The sequence below is a fragment of the Panthera pardus genome, unplaced genomic scaffold, assembly GCF_024362965.1.
Source record: "Panthera pardus isolate Hobbes unplaced genomic scaffold, ASM2436296v1 HiC_scaffold_1, whole genome shotgun sequence".
NCBI lineage: Eukaryota > Metazoa > Chordata > Mammalia > Carnivora > Felidae > Panthera > Panthera pardus.
In genome coordinates, this window is record NW_026526654.1 from 2,695,991 (window position 1) to 2,720,376 (window position 24,386).

At 37.8% G+C, this 24,386-nt stretch overlaps 1 protein-coding gene across 1 annotated transcript; it reads right to left on the reverse strand.

Annotated features, from left to right (window-relative positions):
* Positions 1-22,160: 22,160 nt before the first annotated feature.
* On the reverse strand, positions 22,161-23,108 carry LOC109260330 (olfactory receptor 2T11-like). The gene has a single exon (XM_019438487.2). It carries the CDS (start codon positions 23,106-23,108, stop codon positions 22,161-22,163), a length of 948 nt encoding a protein of 315 aa, XP_019294032.2.
* Between the last annotated feature and the right edge of the window lie 1,278 nt (positions 23,109-24,386).

Here is a 24,386-nt window from a genome sequence, read left to right on the forward strand (position 1 = left end):
CAAAACAAGTCTCAACATACTAAAAAAATTAAAATAATATCAAGCATCTTTTCCAACCACAACTGTATGAAACCAGTAATCAGTCACAAGAACAAAATTCAAAAGAACACAAATACCTAGAGGCTAAATAACATTCTGCTAAACAATGAATGGGTCAGCCAAAAAGCAAAGAGTAAATTTTAAAAATATATAGAGACAAATTAAAATAAAAACACAATGGTCTAGGAAGAGTTAAGATGGTGGGGGACCCTCCACCACCCCTCCATCTGTAGGGGGACCCTCAACTTTCTTCATCCCTCAAACACAGCTGTACTGAGATCAGATCACTTGGAATACCCCGGAAATCAATCTGTAGACTCAGAAAGATCTCCATAATTGGAAGGACACAGTTTGACAGGTGCGAGGTGTACGGGGGTATGGTGTACGGGGGTAGAGAAAAAGTGGCCATCGTGTAGAAAGGAGGGAACTCCTTATGTGGAGAGGCAAAGGGGAGAGAATGAAAAAGGGTTATAAAATGCAGCATTGAGTTAGCACAAGAGGAAAACCTCTCTGGACCAGTGTCCCAGTTCTTTTTTCAAGTGTCTAGACCTCAAACTCTTGGTTTTGTACAACTTTCTCAAGAGTGGAGCTGTGGCACATTCTCCTGGGGAGGAGGGACCTGGCCCCGGAGTGCATAGGTTGGTGTAGGGATCTCTAGGGAACACTGGGAGAGAACAGTCCCCTTCTTGGATGGAGTACTTCAGAAAGAGGGTATATTGCCTCCCCAAGGACAAAAATCTCTTCAGGTGCCAGCCAAAGGCCTTTCATCAGCAGGGGACGATGTGCACCCAAAGGGAACATAACTTTAGCTGTTTTTAGTGGCACTACACCATAGATTCTGCACACTGTGTGGGTTTGGGACTGTTTCTCAGGAACAGAGGACTTCACACAGCATGGAGCAGCTCTATTGCAGAAGAAAGGAGTGGATGTGTGTGGTGCTGGGTACTTTAAGACTTTGGGTTTTGAATCCCAACAGTATGCCAAAGAAAGAAAACACAGAAGAGCTGTGGCACAGAGCAAGCTGACTGTCCTTCCCATTCTGTGACAGCTGCCTGAACTGTGACAGGTGTGAGATCCCCAGTCCAGGGATGAGAGATGGGGGTGGCACCATTTTCTGCCCAACACTATCAGGGTGGAACTTCAGAGAGTAAGGCAGTCACCCTCAGTGGAGGCAGGACCTGCTTACACAAGCCCTTCTCCCCCTTGCCTGACAACTGCTTATTTGCTGGTGCAAGACTGACTCTGAGCCAAAGCAATCAGAATCTCCTCCAGAAGACTAACACAGCCAGTATTCTCAATGCACTAACTGCACTGACATTTCAGGGCTTCAAAATGAAACTTACAGTTATTTTCTCTTTGTTTCTTTCTCCTTCCCTTCTTCTTCCCTTGTTTCTTTCTACAATCAGGCTTGTAGTTTCTGTTGTTGTTTTTTTTTTTTTTTTCATTTCCCTTTCTCGTTTTTTGGTTCATACTTTTGTATTCTTTTCTTTTTTGTTGTTTTTTTCCCCTTCTATTTTTTCTTTTTTATGCCTTTCTTTTTCTCTGAAAACAAAATTATAGATTTGCTTTTCTGGAGGGTTTTTTTTTGTCCTTTCCTTTCTCTCTCTTTTCTTTTCTTTTCTTTTCTTTTCTTTTCTTTTCTTTTCTTCTTTTTCTTTTTGGATTGGGATTCCCCTCCTTTTTTTCCCCAGGGTTATATCAACAAACAAACAAAAGCACACCTAAAGGTCCAAAACTACACCACTGCAATCAAGTGGGAGATCTATATAAAACTGACTGGTAGGAAAAAACAGCCAAAATGCAACAGCAGAGTCCAAACAGCATACATAAGAAACACTTCCTGGAGTGTCAGGTTTAGGACAGCATATGACCCCTTTTTAACATAGTAGAACTCTCAGGTGCAGGAAGCATAATGAGTGTTCAAAACATACAAAAAAAAAAAATAGAAACTTAGTCAAAATGACAAATGGAAGGAATTCTCCCAAAGTAAAGTTCAAGAAGAAATTATAGCCAGGAACTTGCTCAAAATAGATATATAAACAATATACATGAATAAGAGCTTAGAACAACATTCATAAGACTACAAGCTGGGTTTGAAAAAAAGCATAGAAGATGCCAAAGAAACCCTTGGTGCAGACATCAAAGACCTAACAACTAGTCATGATGAAACTAGAAATGCTATAGCTGAGTTGCAAAACAAACTCGATACAGTGACATAGATGATTGAAGAAGCAGAGGAAAGAATAAGTGAAATAGAAGATAAAATTATGAAAAATACTGAAGCTGAAAAAAGAGGGAAAGGAAATTATTAGATTATGAGGCAAGACTTAGGGAACTGATTACATTAAACAAAACACTATCCATATCATAGGAGTCCCAGAAGAAGAGGGAAAGAAAGGGGCAGAAGGTTTACTTGAAGAAATTATAGTTGAGAACTTCCCCAATCTGGGGAAGGAAACAGGCAACCAAGTCCACGAGGCACAGAGAACTTCCCTGAAAATCAACAAAAACAGGTCAACACCAAGTCATATCAGAGTTAAACTTGCAAAATACAATGATAAAAAGAGAATTCTGAAAACAGCTAGGGACAAAATGTCCTTAACCTAAAACGGCAGGCAATAAGATTAGTAGCATACCTGTCTCCTGAAACTTGGCAAACCAAGAGAGAGTGGCAAGAAATATTCAATGTGCTCAGTGGGGAAAATATGGAGCCAAGAATCCTTTATCCAGCAAAGCTGGAATTCAGAATAGAAGGACAGAGTTTCCCAGATAAACAAAAGCTAAAGGAGTTCATACCACTAAACAGCCCCACAAGAAAATTTAAGGGGGAATCTCTGAGGAGAGAGAGAGAGAGAGAGAGAGAGAATACCAAAGCAATAAAGACTAGAAAGGATCAGAGAACATCACCAGGATTACCATACTACAAGCAATACAATGGCACTAAATTCATATTATTCAATAATCATTCTAGATGTAAATGGACAAATTGCTCCAATCAAAAGACATAGGGTATCAGAATAGATTAAAAAACAAGATCCATCTATATGCTGCCTACAAGAGACTTATTTTAGACCTAAATACACCTGGGTATTGAAAGTGAAGGGATGGAGAACCATCTATCATGATACTGGAGAACAAAAAATGCTGGAATAGCCACACTTATATCAAACAAACTAGATTTTTTTTAAAAAAAGACTGTAACAAGAGATGAAGAAGGGCATTATACAATAATTGTGGGTCTATTCATCAAGAAGATCTAATAACTGTAAATATTTATGCCCTCAACTTGGAGCGCCCAAATATATAAACCAATTAATTACAAACAAAAAGAAACTCATTGATAGAAATACCATGATGGTAAGAGACTTTGATACTCCACTTACAACAATGGTCAGATCATCTAAACAGAAAATCAACAAGGAAACAATGACTTTGAATTACACACTGGACCAGATGGACTTAACAGAACATTTAGAACATTTCATCCTAAAGCAACAGAATACACATTGTTCTCAAGTGCACATGAAATATTCTCCAGAATAAATCACATATTGGGTCAAAAATCAGCCATTAAGGTACATAAATATCAAGATATACCATGCATATTTTCAGATCACAACACGATTAAACGTGAAATCAACCACAAGAAAAAAATTGGAAAGCCTTTAAATACATGGAGTGTCATAGACTCTGGGTCTAGAGTTCTCCCTCGTCCAGCAAGAGGGTGGGATGCAGGATTAAATTTTGAGAGAGGCTTGTCTCTCTCTTGTCCAGGAGGAGACAAGAGCCTGGAGTAAGGGTCCTTTCTCCGTTTTTATTAAAATCAGAAGTCTTACAAGTATGATGGGCATGCACAAAGAGACAATGAAGTTGTGAACATTAACTCACGGGCATGGGGAAAAGAAGGTTTGGGTGGAAGGTTGTTTACAACAGACATGAGGCCCCACCTCCTTTTACCTAAACTGGCCTAGGGGACAACAAAGACAGAGCATGCTACCTCAGGGTCAACAAGGCACCTTTCTTTTCCTAATTAGCTATGCTCTGGGCAACTTGACCCTGCTTTGGTGATAGCTTTATTTACCTGTTTACCTACTTTGGTCTTTCTTTCCTGTGAAAGCAGCTTTCTTCTATAGTACTAAGCTGGGAGCACTTCCTCCCTGATTACTTAATCTTTTTTACCTCATCTTGGATGTTTTCATCCTGAGATTCCCTATTCCTATACCTTTGTCCTATTCTTGGGGCCTTTGTACCATTTACCTAATCTTACTTACCTAATCTTGTTTACCAAAACTTGGGTGTGTACATCCTATGGCTTTCTAATTCTTTATGCCTTGTTAATCCATCAGTGCAAGCTCAGGGAATTCCTAAGCGTATTCCCCACAACGGAGGTTAAAAAATATCTTACTAATGAATGCATATGTTAACCAGTAAATTAAAGAAGAAATTAAAAAATACATGGAAGCAAATGGAAACACACAGTCCAAACATTTGAGATGCAGCAAGGCAGTCCTAAGAGGCAATTAAATTGGAATTCAGGCCGATCTCAAAAAGCAAGAAAGGTCTCAAATACATAATCTCACACCTAAAGGAACTAGAAAGGTAGTAGCAAAGAGAGTTCAAAGAGAGCAGAAGAACAGAAATAAAAAAGATTAGAGCAGAAATAAACCATATAGAATCCAAAAATACAGTAGAAGACATTAATGAATCTCAGAAGAGATCAATGAATCTAAGAACTGGTTTTTTGAAAGAATAAACAAAACTGATAGACCCTTAGCCAAACTTCTCAAAAAGATAAGAGAGAAGACCTAAATAGATAAAATCATGAATGAAAGAGGAGAGACCACAACCAACACCACAGAAAGACAAACAATTGTAATAGAACACTGTGAAAAATTATATGTCAACAAACTGGAAAATCTGGAAGAAATGGACAAAGTCCTAGACACACACACTACAAAAACTCAAATGGGAAGAAACAGAAAATTTGAACAGGCCCATAACGAGCAAAGGAATTAAATCAGTTATCAAAAATCTCCCAATCTGCCAGGCCAGATGGGTTTCCAGGGGAATTATCCCAAACATTTACAGAACAGTTAATATCTATTCTCCTCAAACTGTTCCAAAAAATATATAAATGGAAGAAAAGCTTCCAAACTCATTCCATAAAGCCAGCATTACCTTGATTCCAAAACCCGACAAAGACCCCACTAAAAAGGAGATTTACAGGACAATATCACTGATGAACAAGGATACAAAAATTCTCAACAAGATACTAACAAATCGAATTCAATGGCATATAAAAAGAATTATTCACCATGATCAAGTGGGAATCATTCCTGGGCTCAGGGCTGGTTCACCATTTGCAAACCAATCAATGTGATACATCACATTAATAAAAGAAAAGATAAGAACCATATGATCCTGTCAATCGATGCAGACAAAACATTTGACAAAATTCAGCATCCTTTCTTAATCAAAACCCTCGAGAAAGTCAGGATAGAAGGAACATACTTAAACATCATCAAAGCCATTTATGAAAAGCCCACAGCTAGTATCATCCTCCATGGGGAAAAACTGAGAGCTTTCTCCCTGAGATCAGGAACACGACAGGGATGTTCACTCTCACAGCTGTTGTTTAACATAGTGTTGGAGGTTCCAGCATAAGCAATCAGACAACAAAATGAAATCAAAGGCATCAAAATTGGCAAAGATGAAGTTAAGCTTTCACTTTTTGCAGATGACATGATATTATACATGGAAAACCCGATAGACTCCACCAAAAGTCTGCTAGAACTGATACATGAATTCAGCAAAGTCGCAGGATACAAAATCAATGTACAGAAATCAGTTGCATTCTTATACACAAATAATGAAGCAAGAGAAAGACAAATAAAGAAACTGATCCCATTCACAATTGCACCAAGAAGCATAAAATACCTAGGAATAAATCTAATCAAAGATATAAAAGATCTGTAAGTTGAAAACTATAGAAAGCTTATGAAGGAAATTGAAGAAGATATAAAGAAATGGAAAAACATTCCATGCTCATGGATTGGAAGAATAAATATTGTCAAAATGTCAATACTACCCAAAGCTATCTACACATTCAATGCAATCCCAATCAAAATTGCACCAGCATTCTTCTTGAAACTAGAACAAGCAATCCTAAAATTCATATGGAACCACAAAAGGCTCCGAATAGCCAAAGTAATTTTGAAGAAGACCAAAGCAGGAGGCATCACAATCTCAGACCTTAGCCTCTACTAAAAGCTGTAATCATCAAGACAGCATGGTATTGGCACAAAAACAGACACATAGACCAACAGGATAGAATAGAAACCCCAGAACTAGACCCACAAAAAGATGGCCAACTAATCTTTGACAAAGCAGGAAAGAATATCCAATGGAAAAAAGACAGTCTCTTTAACAAATGGTGCTGAGAGAACTGGACAGCAACATGCAGAAGCATGAAACTAGACCACTTTCTTACACCATTCACAAAAACAAACTCAAAATGGATGAAGGACCTGAATGTGAGACAGGAAACCATCAAAACCCTAGAGGAGAAAGCAGGAAAAAAACCTCTGTGACCTCAGCTGCAGCAATTTTTTACTTGACACATCCCCAAAGGCAAGGGAATTAAAAGCAAGAATGAACTATTGGGACCTCATGAAGATAAAATGCTTCTGCACTGCAAAGGAAACAACCAACAAAACTAAAAGGCAACCAACGGAATGGGAAAAGATATTTGCAAATGACATATCGGACAAAGGGCTAGTATCCAAAATCTATAAAGAACTCACCAAACTCCACACCTGAAAAACAAATAATCCAGTGAAGAAATGGGCAGAAAACATGAATAGACCCTTCTGTAAAGAAGACAGCCAGATGGCCAACAGGCACATGAAAAGATGCTCAACGTCACTCCTCATCAGGAAATACAAATCAAAACCACACTCACATACCACCTCACGCCAGTTAGAGTGGCTAAAATGAACAAATCAGGAGGCTATAGACACTGGAGAGGATGTGGAGAAACGGGAACCCTCTTGCACTGTTGGTGGGAATGCAAACTGGTCAAGCTGCTCTGGAAAACAGTGTGGAGGTTCCTCAAAAAATTAAAAATAGACCTACCCTATGACCCAGCAATAGCACTGCTAGGAATTTACCCAACGGATACAGGAGTGCTGATGCATAGGGCACTTGTACCCCAATGTTTTAGCAGCACTTTCAACAATAGCCACATTATGGAAAGAGCCTCAATGTCCATCAAGCGACGAATGGATAAAGAAATTGTGGTTTATATACACAATGGAATACTACGTGGCCATGAGAAAGAATGAAATATGGCCTTTTGTAGCAATGTGGATGGAACTGGAGAGTGTTATGCTAAGTGAAATAAGTCATACAGAGAAAGACAGATTCCATGTGTTTTCACTTTTATGTGGATCCTGAGAAACTTAACAGAAGTCTGTGGGGGAGAGGACGAAAAAAAAAAAAAAGAGAGGTTAGAGACGGAGTGAGCCAAAGCCTAAGAGACTCTTAAAAACTGAGAACAAACTGAGGGTAGATGGGGGGTGGGAGGGAGGGGAGGGTGGGTGATGGGTATTGAGGATGGCACCTTTTGGGATGAGCCCCGGGTGTTGTATGGAAACCGATTTGACAATAAATTTCATATCAAAAAATAAATAAAATGCAAAAAAAGAACTGGTATATATATACAATGGAGTATTACTCAGCAATCCAAAAGAATGAAATCTTGCCATTTGCAACTATGTGGATGGAACTGGAGGGTATTATGCTAAGTGAAATTAGTCATTCAGAGAAGGACAAATATCATATGACTTCACTCATATGAGGACTTTAAGAGACAAAACAAATGAACATAAGGGAAGGGAAACAAAAATATAAAAACAGGGAAGGGGACAAAACAGAAGAGACTCATAAATATGGAGAACAAACAGAGGGTTACTGAAGGGGTTTTGGGAAAGGGGATGGGGTAAATGGGTAAGGGGCATTAAGGAATCTACTCCTGAAGTCATTGTTGCACTATATGTTAACTAATTTGGATGTAAATTTAAAATAATAAAGTTTAAAAACAAATAAATAAAAATAAAAATAAATGCTGATTGGAAGGGGCACGTGCACCCCAATGTTTATAGTAGCATTATCAACCATAGCCAATTTATGGAAAGAGCCCAAAAAGCCATCTGCTGATGAATGGATAAAAAAGATGTGGTATATATATATATATATATATATATATATATATATATACACATTATATACATATATAATGTATATATATATATATATATATACACAATGGAATGCTACTCAGTAAGGAAAAGAATGAAATCTTGCCATTTGAAACAACACGAATAGAACCAGAGAGTATTATGTTAAGTGAAATAAGTCAGTGTGAGAAAGATATCATATTATTTAACTCATATGTGGAATTTGAGAAACTCAACACATGAACATAGGGGAAGGGAAGGAAATATAAGATTAAAACACAGAGGGAGAAGGGGCACCTGGGTGTCTCAATTGGTTAAGCAACCAACTTTGGTTCAGGTCATGATCTTGCAGTTTGTGAGTTTGAGCCCTACATCGGGCTCTGTGCTGACAGCTCGGAGTCTGGAGCCTGCTTCAGATTCTGTGTTTCTCTCTCTCTCTGCCCCTCCCCGACTCCTGCTCTGTCTTTCCATCTCTCTCTCTCTCTCTCTGTGTCTCAAAAATAAATAAACATTCTTTTTAATTTTACAAAACAAAACAAAAAAGAAACAGAGAGGGAGGCAAACTATAAGTGACTCTTAAATACAGAGAACAAAGTGAGAGCTGCTAGAGGGGAAGTAGGTGGGGGATGGGCTAAAATGGGTGATGAGTATTAAGGAGGGCAATTGTTGGGATGAGCACTGGGTATTATATGGAAGTGATGAGTCACTGGGTTCTATTCCCAAAAACGAATACTACACTGTTTGTTAACTAACTTTAACTTAAAGAAGAAAGAAAGAAAGAGAGAGAGAGAGAGAGAGAGACAGAGAGAGAGAGAAAGAAAGAAAGAAAAGAAAAGAAAGAAAGGAAGAGAAGAGAAGAGAAAAGGAAAGGAAAGGAAAGAAAAGGAAAGAAAAGAAAACCCACAGCTAACATCATTCTTAATGGTGAACAACGGAGGAATTTAATTCTAAGATCAAGAAAAAGATAAGAAGGTCCACTCTCACTACTTTAATTCAATATGGTACTGGAAGTCCTAGACACAGCCATCAGACAACAAAATAAAATAAAAGGTATCCAAATTGGTAAGGAAGAAGTAAAACTTCCACTATTTGAAGATGACATGATACTACATATATAGAAAACCCAAAAGTCTCCACCAAAAAAACTACTAGAACTGATAAATGAATTAAATAAGATTGCAGGATACAAAAATCAATGCCCAGAAATCATTTGCATTTTTATACACTAATAATGACATACTAGAAAGTAAAATTAAGAAAAAAATCTCATTTATAAATGCACCAAAAAGAATAAAATATCTAAAAACCAACTTAAGGAGGTGAAAGACCCATACTCTGAGAACTATAAAACATGTGACTTCACTTATATGTGGAATTTAAGAAACACAACAGATGTACATAGGGGAAGGGAGAGAAAAATAACATAAAAACAGAGAGGGAAACAAACCATAAGAGACTCTTAAAGACAGAGAACTAACTGAGGATTTCTGGAGGGTAGGTGGGTGGGAAATGAACTAAATGGATGATGAGCATTAAGGAGGGTACTTGTAGGGATGAGCACTGGCTGTCATATGTAAGTGATGAATCACTGGGTTCTACTGAAATCAATACTATACTGTATGTTAACTAACTTGAATTTAAATAAGTTTAAAAATATATTGACAAAACAAATGGAAAATGCAAAGATATCCCATGCTCATGTTAAGAACCAATATTGTTAAAATGTCCATACCGCTTAAAGCCATCTAGAGATTCAGTGCAACTCCTATCAAATACCAACAGCATTTTTCACAGAACTAGAACGAATAATCCTAAAATTTGTGTGGAACCACAAAAGACCTTGAATAGAGAAACAAAACTTGGAAAGAAAAGTAAAGTTGGAGGCATCACAAATCCAGCCTTCATGTTATACTATAAAGCTGTAGTGATCAACACACTGGTACTGGCACAAAAATAGACACATAGATCAATGGAACAGAATAGAAAACCCAGAAATAAATCCATAATTATATGGTCAATTAATCTTTGACAAAGCAGGAAAGAATATCCAATTGGAAAAAGACAATCTCTTGAACATATGGTGCTGGGAAAACTAGACAGCTACATAGAAAAGAATAAAACTTGATCACTTTATTACACTATACAAAAATAAATGCAAAATGGAGATATCTTCCCACATGTGTTAGAAAAGCTAAAGTCACAAACACAAAAAAATTACACGTGTTGATGAGAATATGGAGAAAAAAGAACCGTTGTGCACTTTTGGTGGGAATGTAAATTGGTGAAGCCATTGTGGAAAACGGTATGGAATTTCTTCCAAAATTTAAAAATCAGATTACCATATGATCCAGAATTTCTACTATTGGATATTTACCCAAAGAAAATGAAAATACTAATACAAAAAGATACAACTTCCCTTATGTTTGTTGCAATATTATTTACCATAGCCAAGATATGGAAGCAACCCACATGTTCATACACAAAATAATGGATAAAGATGTATATATACATATATATCACATCAAGTCACTTGAACCTTATTAATAGTCCAATCTCTTCCATTCTTTGGTAAACCTTATAATTACTTTACATAGACCACCTTTCCCCCAAATACTCCAATTGCTTTTATTTCTGTGCATCAAAGGTGACCCACTTATCCAATGGCTCAGTAATATACAATGGAATATTACAATGAGCCATTGGATAGAATAAAATCTTGCCATTTGCAACAATATGGATAGGTCAAAATGGTATAGTACTAAGTTAAATAAGTCAGACAAATACTATATAAATTCACTAATATGTAGAATTTCAGAACAAAACAAACAATGGGGAAAGAGACAAAAGACAGACTCTTATACAGTGAACAAACTAGGGGATGTCAGAGAAAGACTGGTGGGGGGAATGAATGAAATAGATAAAAGGGACGAAGAATATACTCATATTGATGAGCACTGAAAAATATATAGAATTGTTGAATCATTATTTTGTACACCGGAAATTAGTATAACACTGTATTATAAACTTGAAATTTGCTTTGAAAGTAAAGCTCTAGAGTTGGGGGCCAACATGGCAAAGGAAGTAGGGGGAATCCATACTTCCAGCGTCTCTCAAAGAAGTGCTGAAGCCAAAGGACTTTGAACCCCAGAGCCTGGGAGGAAAAGAGACTGAATCTACTAGGAATAAAATGGGAAATCTGGAAAAAAGATAGGTGGGTAACTGCGAACTGGGGGAGATAAAAAAAAAAAAAAAAAAGGCCTCATGGGCACGGAGGGGAGGGGAGTGTCTCTCCTTCTGCGGAGAGACAAAGGAAAAATAAAGAGCAGCTAGGGAAGTGCAGGACCTTATGTGGACAGGAGAAAGACCTCGGACTGAGACAGAAAGGCATCCGATCTCTAACTGTGGGGTTTTCTTCAGACTGGGGCCAGTTCGCCCACCTGGGGAGGAAGGGAGTCAGGCCTGGGTGCGGTTGTAGGTCAGGGGCTCATTCCACAGCTGGAGAAAGTGGTTCCCTCCCTAGAGGGCTGTGCGATAGTACAGAACCTGCCTGCGTCCACCACCCCCAGGTGCAGTGGCTGGGCCAAGGGCGCAGTCTGCAGGAGGAAAAGGCCGCCGTTTCCTGGAGTGCTGTGGAAAAAGATAAAGTCTGCCTGCATCCGGACCCCAGGGCCCGTGATGGTGAGGGCTGCAGCTCAGTCTTCAGTAGGAGAATGCAGTCCTCCCTGAAGTGCTTTGGCCCAGACAAAGCCAGCCTGGACCACATATCGCCACACTGAGAGGTGTGCCAGAGCCCAAGGAGTGGGACTTTGAATCCTAGCCAAGCACAAGGTCAGGAAAGACGGCAGAGAGAGAAGGACTGCCCCTTATGCACCCACAGCACAGTGAGAATGACTCCAATTGAGTCAACCGGATCTGGCTCCGTGGAGAAGAGACTGTGGGATTACCATTTCCGGCCACCCCCCCCACCCCCCCCCCCCCCCGCCCCACCACAACCAAGGTGGGGCCTCATGGATCACTCCTGGGGGCCACAGTGGAGGTGGGTCCAGATCACACCAAACCACGCCCCTTTGCACTGGGTAACTGTAACTGCCTATCCACCTGAGCAGCACAGACCCTGCAGACAGCTCCTCCCGACAAACAATGCAGCATTGCCTGGATTGACTCTAGGTTAATTCTGGATATATAGACATATACTCCCCCAACCCATTTCTCCTCCTTATCTCTTCCCTCCCCTAAGCTGTTTACTCTGGTTATTGGTCTGTCTAAACAGACCTATTTAACCCAATGTCTTGAAACACGTTCTACACCTCCTGCTTTACACTCCTTTCTCACTCTCTGGAATAATCAAGTCATATAGTTTCTCTGTCTGGGTAACTTTATCTTCATTTCATTTTCCTCACCTCCTCCTTTATTTTCCTTTCTGTCTCTCTGGATTAAGCCTTTCAGTCTCTCTGCCTAATCAATGTTTATTTTTTCTCCCCTACCCCCCATGCCACTCCCGTAATTTTTCTCTTTGTATGTGCTCTTCCATTAGCACAGCCTCCACCCTCTTCTTTACTTGTAGTCAGTGTTTTGGGGTGTTTTTTTAGTCTTTAGGTTTTTGTTTTTGTTTGTTTGTTTCTTTTGTGTGTGTGTTTGCACATTTTTGCCTCCTGTTTGTCTATCTGTTTTCTTTACAAGGCTACTCCAAGGAACAAATAAATTAATATGAGTAGGGTAATAAAATAACCAAAGTCACAATGACAGAGAGCAAGTAACAATCTCTAAAAAACACCTCCTGAAGGGCCAGGCCCTGGACAGTGTATGACCTCCCTTTAATATAGCAGTGGTTGCAAGTGCAGAGCACACAACAAGGTTTTAAAACACATAAGGGACAGAAAACTAGCCGAAATGATGAAACAGAAGAATTCTCCTGAAAAGAAATTCCAGGAAGTAGCGACAGGTAACATATTGATCAAAACCGATTTAAGCAATATAATGGAACAAGAATTTAGAATAATAGTCATAAAATCAATCATGGGGTTTCAAAAAGCATAGAGGACAGCAGAGAATCTATTGCTACAGAGATCAAGGGACTAAAAAATAGTCACAATGAGTTAAAAAACGCTGTAAATGAGGTGCAAAATAAAATGGAAGTGGCCACAGTTGGGATTGAAGATGCAGAGGACAGAATAGGTGAATTAGAAGATAAAACTATGGAAAAAGAGGAAGCTGAGAAAAAGAGAGATAAAAAAAAAATCCAGGAGTATGAGGGGAGAATTAGAGAGCTAAGTGATAAAATCAAACAGAACAATATCCAAATCATAGGAATTAAGAAGAAGAAGAGAGAAATCACAACTGAGAACTTCCCCAATCTGGGGGAGAAAAAAGGCATTGAAATCCAAGAGGCACGAAGAACTCCCTTTGGACATAACTTGAATGAATCTTTTGCATGACATATCATACTGAAACTGGCAAAATATAAAGATACAGAGAGAATTATGAAACCAGCTAGAGATAAACAGGTCTTAACATACAAAGGTAGACACAAGAGGGTAGTAGCAGACCTATATATTGAAACTTGGCAGGCCAGAAAGGAAATCTGCAGTGTGATGAACAGGAAAAATATGCAGCCAAGAATCTTTTACCCAGCAAGTCTGTCATTCAGAATAGAAGGAGAGATAAAGGTCTTCCCAAACAAACAAAAACTGAAGGAATTCATCACTACTAAACCAGCCCTACAAGAGATCCTAAGGGGATCCTTGGGAGATCCTAAGGGGATCCTAAGGGGATCCAAGGGGTACTCTGTGAGTGAAATGTTTCAAGGACCCCAAAGTACCAGAGACACCATTTCAAGCATGAAACCTACAAATATCACAATGACTCTAAACCCATATCTTTCTATAATAACACTGAATGTAAGTGGAATAAATGCTCCAACCAAAAGACATAGGGTATCAGAATGAATAAAAAAACAAGATCCATCTATTTGCTGTCTACAAGAGACTCATTTTACACCTGAGGACACCTTCAGATTGAAAGTGAGGGGATGGAGAACTGTCTATCATGCTACTGGAAGTCAAAAGAAAGCTGGAGTAGCCATACTTATATCAGAGAAACTAGACTTTAATTAAAGGCTGTAACAAGAGATGAAGAAGGGCATTATATAATAATTACAGGGTTTATCCATCAGGAAGAACTAACAATTATAAATGTCTATGTGCCAAATTTGAGAACACCCAAATATGTAAAACAATTAATCACAAACAAAAGCAAACTTATTGATAAGAATGTGGTAATGGCAGGGGACTTTAATACTCCACTTACAACAATGGATAGAACTTCCAGACAGAGAATAAATAAACAAGGGCCCTGAATGATATATTGGATCAGATGTACTTGAAGATATATTTAGAACTCTGCATCCCAAAACAACAGAATATACTTTCTTCTCGAGTGCACATGGAACATTCTCCATGATAGATCACATACTGGGTCAGGGTCACAAAACATCCCTTAATAAGTATAAAGGGAATGAGATCATACTATGTACACTTTCAGACCACAATGCTATGAAATTTGAAATCAACCACAGGAAAAAGTCTGGAAAACCTCCAAAAGCATGGAGATTAAAGAACATCCTACTAAAGAATGAATACGTCAACCAGGCAATTAGAGAAGAAATTAAAAATATATGGAAACAAATAAAAATGAAAATACAACAATCCAAACGCTTTGGGATGCAGCAAAGGCAGTCCTGAGAAGAACATACATTACAATCCAGGCCTATCTCAAGAAACAAGAAAAATCCCAAATACAAAATCTAACAGCACACCTAAAGGAAATAGAAGCAGAACAACAAAGACACCCCAAACCCAGCAGAAGAAGAGAAATAATAAAGATCAGAGAAAATAAACAATATAGAATCTAAAAAAAAAAACAAAAAACAAAAAACAACTGTGGAGCAGATCAATGAAACCAAGAGTTGGTTTTTGGAAAAAATAAATAAAATTCATAAACCTCTAGCCAGGCTTCTCAAAAAGAAAAGAGAAGGGACCCAAATAGATAAAATCATGAATGAAAATGGAAAGATTACAACCACTCCCTCAGAAATACAAGCAATTATCAGGGAATATTATGAAAAATTATACGCCAACAAATTGGACAACCTAGAAGAAACGGGCAAATTCCTAAGCACCCACACACTTCCAAAAAACTCAAACAGAAAGAAATAGAAGATTTGAACAGACTCATAACCAATGAAGAAATTGAATCAGTTATAAAAAATTTCCAAACAAAGAAGAGTCCAGGACCAGATGGCTTCCCTGGGGAATTCCACCAGAATTTAAAGCAGAGATAATACCTATCCTTCTCAAGTTATTCCAAAAAATAGAAAGGGAAGGAAAACTTCCATACTCATTCTATGAAGCCAGCATTACTTTGCTTCCTAAACCAGACAGAGACCAGCAAAAAAAAAAAAAAAAAAAAAGAACTACAGGCCAATATCCCTGATGAATATGGATGCAAAAATTCTCAACAAGATACTAGCAAATGGAGTTCAACAGCCTATAAAAAGAATTATTCACCATGATCAAGTGGGAATCATTCCTGGGCTGCAGGGCTGGTTCAACATTCACAAATTAATCAATGTGATACATCACATTAATAAAAGAAAAGAAAAGAACCATATGATCCCATCAATCGATGCAGAAAAAGCATTTGACAAAATTCAGCATCATTTCTTAATAAAAACCCTCGAGAAAGTTGGGATAAAAGGAAAATATTTAACATCATAAAAGGCATTTATGAAAAGCCCACAGCTAGTATCATCCTCCATGGGGAAAAACTGAGAGGTTTCCCCCTGAGATCAGGAACATGACAGGGATGTTCACTCTCACCGCTGTTGTTTAACATATGTTGGAAGTTCTAGCATAAGTAGTCAGACAACAAAATGAAATCAAAGGCGTTGAAATCAGCAAAGATGAAGTCAAGTTTTCACTTTTTGCAGATGACATGATAGTATACATGTAAAACTCAATAGACTCCACCAAAAGTCTGCTAGAACTGACACATGGTTTCACCAAAGTCACAGGAAACAAAATTAATGTACAGAAATCAGTTGCATTCTTATATACTAATAATGAAGCAACAGAAAGACAAATAAAGAAACTGATCCCATTCACAATTGCACCAAGAAGCATAAAATACCTAGGAATAAGCTTAACCAAAGATGTAAAAGATCTGTGTGCTGAAAGCTATAGAAAGCTTATGAAGGAAATTAAAGAAGATACAAAGAAATGGAAAAACATCCCGTGCTCATGGATTGGAAGAATAAATATTGTCAAAATGTCAATACTACCCAAAGCTATCTACACATTCAATGCAATCCCAATCAAAATTGCACCAGCATTCTTCTCAAAGCCAGAACAAGCAATCCTAAAATTTGTATGGAACCACAAAAAGCCCCGAATAGCCAAAGTAATATTGAAGAAGAAGACCAAAGTGGGAGGCATCACAATCCCAGACTTAGCCTCTACTACAAAGCTGTAATCATCAAGACAGCATGGTATTGGCACAAAAACAGACACATAGACCAATGGAATAGATTAGAAACCCCAGAACTAGTCCCACAAAAGGATGGCCAACTAATCTTTGACAACGCAGGAAAGAGTATCCAATGGAAAAAAGACATTCTCTTTAACAAATGGTGCTGAGAGAACTGGACAGCAACATGCAGAAGAATGAAACTAGACCATTTTCTTACACCATTGACAAAAATAAACTCAAAATGGGTGAAGGACATGAATGTGAGACAGGAAACCATCAAAACCCTAGAGGAGAAAGCAGGAAAAAAACCTCTGTGACCTCAGCTGCAGCAATTTCTTACTTGACACATCCCCAAAGGCAAGGGAATTAAAAGCAAAAATGAACTATTGGGACCTCATGAAGATAAAAAGCTTCTGCACTGCTAACGAAACAATTGACAAAACTAAAAAGCAACCAACGGAGTGGGAAAAGATATTTGCAAATGACATATTGGACAAAGGGCTAGTATCCAAAATTTGTAAAGAACTCACTGAACTCCACACCTGAAAAACAAATAATCCAGTGAAGAAATGGGCAGAAAACATGAATAGACCCTTCTGTAAAGAAGACAACCAGATGGCCAACAGGCACATGAAAAGATTCTCAACGTCACTCCTCATCAGGGAAATACAAATCAAAACCACACTGAGATACCACCTCATGGCAGTCAGAGTGGCTAAAATGAACAAATTAGGAGGCTATAGACACTGGAGAGGATGTGGAGAAATGGGAACCCTCTTGCACTGTTGGTGGGAATGCAAACTGGTCAAGCTGCTCTGGAAAACAGTGTTGAGGTTCCTCAAAAAATTAAAAACAGATCTACCCTATGACCCAGCAATAGCACTGCTAGGAATTTACCCAAGGGGTACAGGAGTGCTGATGCATAGAGCACTTGTACCCCAATGTTTATAGCAGCACTTTCAACAATAGCCAAGTTATGGAAAGAGCCTCAATGTCCATCAAGTGACGAATGGATAAAGAAATTGTGGTTTATATACACAATGGAATACTACGTGGCCATGAGAAAAAATGAAATATGGCCTTTTGTAGCAACGTGGATGGAACTGGAGAGAGTTATGCTAAGTGAAATAAGTCAGGCAGAGAAAGACAGATACCACATGTTTTCACTCATACATGGATCCCGAGAAACTCAACAGAAGACCAGCGGGGAGGGGAAGGGGGAAAACAAAATAAGTTACAGAGAGAGAGGGAGACAAACCATAAGGGAATCTTAAATACTGAGAAAAAACCAAGGGTTGATGTGGGGATGAGGGAGGGGATAGTGGGTGATGGGCATTGAGAGATGGCACCTGTTGGGATGCACACTGGGTGTTGTAGAGAAAACAATTTGACAATAAATTTCATATTTAAAAAATAATAAAAATAAATTAAAATTTTTAAATAAAATTCAAATTTAAAAATAAAATAAAATATCAAAAAAAGAAACCAATTTGACAATAATTTTCATATTAAAAAAGAAAGTAAATTTCTAATGTTCTCACCATATCACCAACAAGAAAATAATAATTATTTAAAGTAAAATATGTGTTAATATGCTTTACTGTGGTAAATATTTTGCAATTTATACAGGCACCAAATAATCATCTTGTACACTTTAAACTTAGGCAACATTGGGGTGGGGCTCAGTCGGTTAAACATCCAAATTCAGCTTAGGACATGATCTCACAGTTCATGGGTTGGAACCCCATGTTGGACTCTATGCTGACAGCTCAGAGCCTGGAGTCTGCTTCGAATTCTGTGTCTCCCTCTCTCTCTCCTCCTCCCCTGCTCTCTCTCTCTCTCTGTCTCTGTCTCTGTCTCTGTCTCTGTCTCTCTCTCCTCTCTCTCTCAAAAATAAATAAATGTTAGGGGCACCTGGGTGGCTCAGTTGGTTAAGTGCTGACTTTGGCTCAGGTCATGATCTCTCAGCCCGTGAGTTCAAGCCCTGCATCAGGCTCTGTGCTGACAGCTCAGAGCCTGGAGCCCCCTTCAGATTCTGTCTTTCTCTCTCTGTCCCTTCCCCGCTCACACTCTGTCTCTCAAAAAATAAATAATAAAATCATTTTTAAAAAATAAATAAATGTTAAACAAAAATAAAAAATAAACTTCGGCAATATTAATCCATTATATCTCAATAAAACTAGAGTAAAGCTCATTGAATACACTTGCACACAAATGTAAACATATACATTATCAAATAAAAAAATAAGGAGTAGAAAAAAGGGTCTTCTGCAAAAACCAAGGAGCCACATGTGGTAATATCTATAAGAAAAATAACTTCCTTTTAGATAACTATACATTAGAAATCATCATCACTGACATTTACTGAACATTTTTATATGCTTAGAAATAAAAATCCAAAGAAAATGAGTTGTCTATTTTCTTATTTGATTTTGATTTTTAGGAAAGTTTTCTCTCTAGGATTTTCTATTTGAATATTTCATCTAGGGGTGCCTGAGTGTCTCAGTCAGTTGAGCATCTGACTTAGGCTCAGGTCATGATCTTGCAGTTCAGGAGTTTGAGCCCTGCATTGGGCTCTATGCTGACAGCTCAGAGCCTGGAACCTCCTTTGGATTCTGTGTCTCCTCTCTCTTTGCTCCTCCCCTTTTCACACTTTGTTTCTCTCTCAAAAATAAATAAGCATTAAAAAAAAAGAAAGAAAGAAAATCCCATCTAGTTGAGATCTAAGAGAAAAAGACCTCAAAATTACTTAACCATAATGAATCATCTCTGAGAGTACATCTTCATCTGCCCTATCATAAAAATATATTTTGAGGATTAAATTACATAATCTCTTTGAGAGTGCTAAATTGTACCACTGATGTTTATATGGTACTAACATGTGTTTAGTTGATAAATAAGTTTAGGGAATTTTAAATTTTTAAATACAAAACCACTAAGATGTAATGCAATTCTATCTCCCTAAATATATTAAAGTCTTTATTTTTGTCACTTAGAGAGGATGCTCTCTGAGAGGAGCATCTGTTAGCTTTCTTAGTACTAACTTCTTCCAACAAAGTTTATGTTTCCCTCAAAAAAACCAAACAAATGTAAACATATGTAGCAGCTTTGAGGTCATTGTTTATTTTATTCCACCAAAATACAAGCTTTTATGATGTATTTTCCCCTCCACTCAAACCTTGAGCTCTTCCTCAAATTTTTTTTTTCTGAAGATCCTTCTAATTATCTTGAATAGCTTTTATTCATTATTTATTTATAATTGCTGTGCATTTCCCCATGATATGGATGTACCACAATTTATTCAACCATTATCAGACTGGTTGTTGCCAATCTTTGAGTAAATAATACCACAAAAATTACGCATGTACAAATGTTAATTATTAATACTTTTTTATTTCATTTATTTCAGAAAATTCTCCAAAGGGTAATTTCTGAGTAAAAATGTGAAGAAATATATATTTTAATAAGTTGTATTCCAAAAAAATGCATAGCAGTATATATTTATACCAGCACAGCACAAAGATGCCTTTTTCCATACATTATATCCATCAATAGATTTTAGAGTGCTTTCTGGTTTTTGATGAGGTGAGCAGTGTTAAGTAATATATACTACAATTAATTTGTATTCCCCATGGGCCATGGCTTGTTATTGTTAATTATGAATTTTGCAATAGATTTCACTTATAAACTTTTGTTATGATTCATATGGGCTAGTATCAGAATCATATCTTTAATCACAGAACACTAAAGAAAACTTGGTCTACATCAAGAGAATCTTGACTTGGGCCTTATTGGGACTCGTAATTCTAACAGAAGTTTATCTCTTTTGTCATGTGAAAGTTGGGATTGCCCAAGATTGCATGGTCACAATGTCAGAGACAAGCCTTTCATGGGTCCCTTCACAGCCCATCATCTCAGTAGCAGCTGATTAGCTTTCCTGCTCATCTCTATGTTCTATCCAGTAGAAGCATCATCCACTCTAGTCATATGCAACAATCTGTGTTTGCATGTTTCCACATGCAGTCATGGGTCTCATCTTGAGAAGTCCAATGCAACTCCCCACTAATATTCATATAACCAACTGTAAAACTTTATTCATCTCTATGGGCCACTTGAACCTTATTGTTGGTCCAATCTGTTCCATTTTTTGGTAAACCTTACAATTACTTTACATAGACCTACATTCCCCAAAATACTTCAATTGCTTTCATTTCTGTGCATCAAAGGTGACCCACTTACCCAATTATTATACATGAATTACAGTGTCTCATCAGAGCTTAAAAGTATTCCACAAGGAAAAAGACAATTCTGAATATTTACTGATTCCAGAGAGTTTGTTGAATATATAACATGGACAAAGGTTACCTTCTCTAGATAGGTGACAAATAAGTAAAGCTTTTTAAGACATTTATCTTCACTCTCTAACTTGAGTTCAACTGCCCTTACTGGATGAATGATCTGAAGCTAGAGCTAAGGAGAGCTTTCAAAGACTTTAAACCAAAATAAAACTCTTGGGGGGCCTGGGTGGTTCAATTGGTTAAGCGTCTGACTTCTGCTTAGGTCATGATCTCAGGGTTTGTGGGTTTGAGCGCTGTGTCTGGCTCTGTGCTGACAGCTTAGAGCCTGGAGCCTGCTTCAGATTTCGTGTCTCCCTCTCTCTCTCTGCCCCTCCCCCACTTATTCTCTCTCTCTCTCTCAAACAAATAAATATTAAAAAATAAAAATAAAAAAAGAGAAAACCCACTACACTTGCTAATGGTAGGCATTATTTTTACTCAAAGCTAGGTACATCCATTTCTGAAGGGAGAATCTTTTTGAACTATACATAAACTGAGTCTTGCTAATCTGAGAATGACTGGGAAAATTTATACACAAGGCAAGCAGGGAGAATAGAGCCAACATGTCAAGTTTGCCAGAGAATTCAAGAGAATTATTGTTTTTCTTAATAAGATCAATTCCTTTTTACATATCAGTCACACTTATTTTTCCTAAGAAGTTTGTACTTCTAACAACAGGAATTAAGAAGACCTGCATCACCACCAACAACAGAGGTAAGACTCAAGAACACTGAGAAATGTCTAAATATTGCAGGTACAAAAAGGGAAGATTGGAACTTTGTTTATGCTTATAAACTGGTATGAAGAACAGCAGTTAAGTTAATCAATTTTGGAAACAAATGATCATAAACTGAGAGAAACTTTCTAACAAAGTATTTATGATTGAATTAATATTGTCAGTGATCGATGAGGTAATTTGCTAACAGGGCTACGGCAAAGTTCTTCATGCCAAAAAATGTGACTGTGGATGATTCTAGAGTCTTTACCCTTAACTCTAGATAGCTATTTTCCACCTTGATATTTATGTGTTCTGTTTAGAGACTGGATGCTTCCTCAGGACTTTCTGAAAAGCCCTCACCACATCTTTGTTTCTCAAGCTGTAGATGAGTGGATTTAGCATGGGTGTGAGGACAGTGCAAAATACAGATACAGCCTGTTCTTGCTCAGGAGTGTGGGAGAAACCCGGTGTCATGTACATATAAACACATGGTCCTAGATAAAAACTTACCACTGTAAGATGAGATGAGCACGTGGCCAAGGCTTTGTTCCTGCCATGGGAAGATTTTATATGAAGAACAACAAGGAAGATGAAAGTGTAGGAAGCCATGATAAGTCCAAAAGGGACAATGATAAAAGCAATGCCCATCACTAAGACCACCAGCTCATAGGTGGAAGTGTCTTTGCATGAGATCTTCATGATTGCTGGCATCTCACAGAAGAAATGGTGGATTTCTCTGGAACCACAGATAGGTAGATTCATGGTATAGAATGTGTGGGCTGTGGAAGCTAATATGCCCCCAATCCAAGACACTATGGTCATTTGCAGACAGACCCTGTGGTTCATAATGACTACGTATCTCAAAGGGTTACAGACAGCTACATATCGGTCATAAGCCATAAGGGTCAAGAGGATGCATTCAGCACCCCCAAGAGTAAAGAAGAAAAATATCTGGATTCCACAGGCAAGACGTGTGATGTCTTTTCTTCCAGAGAAAAAGTTTATCATCATCTTTGGAACAGTGCTGCTGATGAGGGCCAGATCTATGAAAGACAGCTGGCTGAGTAGAAAGTACATTGGAGTGTGGAGCCTCATGTCTATCCATATGAGAAAGAACAGAATGATATTCCCAGTGACTGCAGCAAGGTAGATCAGGATGATAATGTAGATAAGGATGCTGACATACTTCATATTGGGGAAGAGTCCTGAGAGAATAAAATCTGTTGTTAATGTCTCATTTTCTCCCTCCATGGCTATGACTGTTCTAGTTGAACCAAAAGAAGACAAGGAAAACAAAAGCAAATGAAATGTTATAGGACCTCACAAAATATTTTTTATTGTTGATAAGTTATTGATATAATAATGCAAGATAAAATAAAACTCTACAAATTTCAGTGGGTTATGACAACAAATGTGTTTTCTTGTCCCCATATCTGTGGGTCAGTTTTGCTTTAGGCTGAAGGTCAGGTACAAATATACTTCACCACATGTCTCTCAGTCTGTGGCTTGCTCTTATCAAGGAAAATAGCAAAAGCTAAACAGGGGCAAGTAGAATCACATGATCTCCACTGAGGCCTGAGCTCAAGATTGACTCTACCATTTCCAACCACATTCCACCAACTAAAGCAAGTCACACACAAAGATCCCAACATCAATAGTGTGGAGAAGTAAGCTCCACATACAGTGAATCATGAAAGCATGAGGAGTGAAGAAGGGGTTGGAAGCAATTAATATAAGCTATATGTTTCTCAAAACTCATAGACCACCATCCTCAGTTTCATGGTCTTGGTGCTGGGTTTTCAGATATCCCTTTATTTAATTCTTTTTTTTAACTGACTAGTCTCCACATCCAACATGGAGCTTGAAATTATGACTCAAAGATCTAGAGTTTCATGCTCTACCAACTGAGCCACATATGTGCCCCCCATGATTCAATTCTTAATCTTCTGTTTAACGTGTTCGGTTAAGCCCTAATAATGAAGATCTATGGATATCCTATGATCACAAACTAATTTCACTATGGTGAACAATTCAATGTCATAGGTAGCCATTTAATATATGCATAGTTAGGTATGCAACAGGTACACGCATGAACACTTAGCAGTCCTTTGCCTGTAGATCTGGTTATATAAATCCATAGAAGAAATCATAGATGGGTATGAAGTAGAATGCCATGAAATAAATCTGTTATTATCCATGTATTTGAATGGAATTGGGATGTCATTTCCTAAAACATCACACATCAATTAAGAGATGAATGGATATAGTCAGTGGTGTGTTCTCCTTTAGATTTATTCATAGGAGCTTAATATGAAGCACATCAGGATCAACTCAGAAAAAATTATTAAATCAGGTTCTAGGAGCTGTAAACAAGTAATTACTTTATGCCTATACTCAAGAGGGAAGATAACCCTCTCTACAAGTTTACAGAAGTGAGAATGGAGAAGTTTCTACTCTAAGAAGTTGGAACAAGTTAGAAGAAACTAAGCATGCTATGTAAATTTTTATGAGCATGTCACTAATTACTCA